General features: G+C 43.3%; 1 protein-coding gene across 1 annotated transcript; it reads left to right on the forward strand.

Moving 5' to 3' along the window:
* The first annotated feature begins 109 nt into the window (after positions 1-109).
* On the forward strand, positions 110-769 carry Wdr83os (WD repeat domain 83 opposite strand). The gene has a single exon (XM_021207339.1). The coding sequence runs from the start codon at positions 166-168 to the stop codon at positions 484-486; it is 321 nt and encodes a 106-aa protein (XP_021062998.1). The 5' UTR covers positions 110-165; the 3' UTR covers positions 487-769.
* The last annotated feature ends 2,745 nt before the right edge of the window (positions 770-3,514 follow it).

A 3,514-nucleotide genomic window follows, 5' to 3' on the forward strand; every position in this document is an offset into this window, starting at 1 on the left:
TGTGTAGCCCTGGCTGTCCTGGAACTCACTCTGTAGACCAGGCTGGCCTCAAACTCAGAAATCCGCCTGCCTCTGCTTCCCAAGTGCTGGGATTAAAGGTATACACCACCGGAAGCTGCTCTGCTAGCCGGGAAAGAAGGATGGTGTGGTCTTCTTCAGTTTGCTATGTCCACCAACAATATGTCTGACCCACGAAGGCCCAACAAAGTGCTGAGGTATAAGCCTCCTCCGAGTGAGTGCAACCCGGCTTTGGACGACCCGACTCCGAACTACATGAATCTCCTCGGCATGATCTTCAGCATGTGCGGCCTCATGCTTAAGCTTAAGTGGTGTGCTTGGGTCGCTGTCTACTGCTCCTTTATCAGCTTTGCCAACTCTCGGAGCTTGGAGGACACTAAGCAGATGATGAGTAGCTTCATGCTCTCAATCTCTGCCGTGGTGATGTCCTATCTGCAGAATCCTCAGCCCATGACGCNTCCCTGGTGANGCCACCCAGGAGGGTTGGATCCTGGACTNCGGNCCACNTTCTCTCTGGCCTAGCCTTTGGCTGCCTCCGCCCTCCCTCAGCTGCTGTCCCAAACTTGCCTGAGTGTGGTCTCTGGGCTCCCAGCTGAATGGAAGGAAGTTGGCCCTTTCTTTGGGNTCCTGCTTCTGCTTTGACAAAGAGATAAACCTGCAGACNTCCCTTTTACCTTCCCTCTCCCTGGCCACTGTTATGAGAAACACTGTTCATGTTCCTACGTAGTCACTTGTTTTCTTATTGAAACCAATACCACTCTGGTAAAAAAAAAAAAAAAAATGTGCACCACCATGCCCAGCTATGAATTTTTTTATTAAGTCATATAAAGTAGAATTTAGCTAAGGGAGCACTTTCTCCAAAATACTCCAAAGGTAAGTAGTAACCAGGCCTGTTAGTTGTGAAGAGTGCTAGGATGGGTTTGTTTACCAGGACTGACCAGCGAAGGCTTTATTCCCATGTCAAGAGTAACAAGCCTGACTTAAAACCAACCATCATGCCTATTTCCATATCAAAGAACATGCCTATAACACAGCTAAAGGGGACAGTACAGGGTTGCAACCACTGACAAATTCTGATAGGTCATAAAGCTCACACAGTTCTCTTCTTGAGAAAGCATAATTCTGCCAGATGGGCAAAATGACTCCAGGTCACAACTATTTGAAAAAAACAAACAACACTGGTGTACTTAAAATAATTATGGCAATGTCTTTAGTGTGTAAATCTCTCATCTGCTAAGTCTCCAGATTTACATTATCCTGTCTCTGTTTACATTGTGTAACCTATGAGGGGAGTGTTTAAGAATGACAGCATATATAAAATGCATAAGCCTAAGATGTACATAAAAGTTAGGTAAGTCTACTGTTTGAGGCTGGCTCTTCTTCAGGCATTAGCCAGAGCTGGATGCATGCTATTATAAAGGAGCACTTGTTTATTAATCTCTAACTATACAGAATAATTTCTCACTGGAAAGACCCAATGCTGTAACAGTGGCAGAAAGAGAGAACTGACCCCCACAAGTTGTCCTCTGACCACCACACATATGCCATGATACCCAAAATTAAGTTCTCAAATTCATCCTCTGTGCAGCCAGCAAGTTGATCTGCTTGAAAATCTTTGACTTTCTGAGGCATTTCTATAGCATACAGTTCGGATCCTCTAACTCTGGCCACAAGTTAAGCGAAAGTATGCTAATGGGTCATGTTTCTTAATGTTGCCTCCACATTTCCATGTCAACTTTGCAAATATCCAACTCAGCTCTATTCCCATATAAAATTAGACAACCTTGACTTACAGTTGGCCATTAGGCCCATCCCATACCAAACTTGCCTCTAACAGGCAACTCATGGTGCCAGTATAGGGTGACTCCCATCATTAAGTCCTGGAAGATCATTAAGTCACCTGTGCTCTCATCAGGAAAAGCCTAATTCTGTCAGGTGGGCAAGATGACCCTAGGTAACAACTCTTCAAAAAGAACAACCCTGGTGTACCTAAGAAATACTTTTGGCAATGCCTTTGCTATATAAATCTCCCAATTGCCCAAGTTGCCAGACTTGTTTCTTGTCTTTGTTTACATTGTTCTAAGTGTAACCTGGGGTTAGGACTCAAAGGAGATTTAAGGTTGACAGTGTATGTTGAATGCCTAAGGTCTATATAAGCTGGTAAATTTTTCTGCTTGAGGTTGGTTCCCTTTTGTGCATTAGCCGGAACAAGTCATACACTGTTCCTAAGGAGGAGCTGTTTCCTTCATTAATCTCTAAAGTGTGCAGAGTCATTTCTTACTGGTAATGCATATCGATTCTATACCACAATACAATAAATTACAATGTGAATGCTTCGTCTAGAAACCATGCCATGCAGCCACCCTGAAGTGAACACTGTGACTCTCATTAGCAGAGATGTGGGGAGGTTGCAAGGGGAGGTTCAGGAGGGACACAGCACTGTAGAGCTAGAACTAAACAGAATTGGCTATTAATCAGGTCCACAAATGCCAGGATTCCTAACAGACACATCCACACAGCCACAGAGCCACATGGATTCTAGCTGAGGTTGTTGAGGGAGGCTAGACTAATAAAGCTAGAAGTAGGGTGGAATTTTCCCTTTCAAATGCTTGTAGTACTGAGTTTAGTTTCATTTAATGTTTAATGACTCTGGGCATTCTTTCTTCATTTTTCATTTTCTTTAGACAGTGTTTCACTATGTAGCTCAGGCTGACCTTGAACTCATGGGGATCTATCTGCCTCTGCTTCCCCCACCCCCAAGTCCTGGGATTAAAAGTATATATGCCACCATGCCCAGCTTTTGGTCATTGCTTCTGTCCTCTTTGAAAGCACTGGAAACGGAGGCCTGTAGGGCCTTGTCCTTCTACTTGGAGCATCCCTCCCTGCAGCCCTCTCCTTTGTTGGCCTTGGTATTAATCATCTTCAAGTAAATTTCTATTCAAATGGCACTTCCTCCATAAACAGTAACTTGTATTTATTTTTCAGTAAATATTTTTAAGTGCCATCCAGTAACAAAGGTCTCCATGAAGCTCCTGGGATGACCACGAACAAGAACGCCTTAACTTTTGCTTAAATCATTTAGCACACAGCTGGGGTCGGGGGGATTAAACAGTAGTCACATCAGTCTTTCACAGCTGAGGTACATATGACAAAGGCAGAGACCTTTCCTGTTGCCATGTGAGTCCATGCTTGCCTTCTACTCTGTAACATCTACATTATTCTTTGTGTTTGCTTTTATTTCACCATGGGCAGAAGGCATGAAGAAACCTTTAACAGTTATTTGCAGAATATATAGTTAAATAATGGAAAGTATTAATGAGTTAGAATATGATATGGCTTGAACTTGGAACTCCAATCCCATACTTCCTTTCCTAGCAAACTTCCAAGAAATGGCAGAGTCTAACTTACTGCTGGCCTGCTCCACAGATAACAAAGGACTAACGTGTTCATTTCATAAACTATGCCTGTCTGTAACATAAAAATCCATGTATATACA

The sequence above is a fragment of the Mus pahari genome, chromosome 10, assembly GCF_900095145.1.
Source record: "Mus pahari chromosome 10, PAHARI_EIJ_v1.1, whole genome shotgun sequence".
NCBI classification, from domain to species: domain Eukaryota; kingdom Metazoa; phylum Chordata; class Mammalia; order Rodentia; family Muridae; genus Mus; species Mus pahari.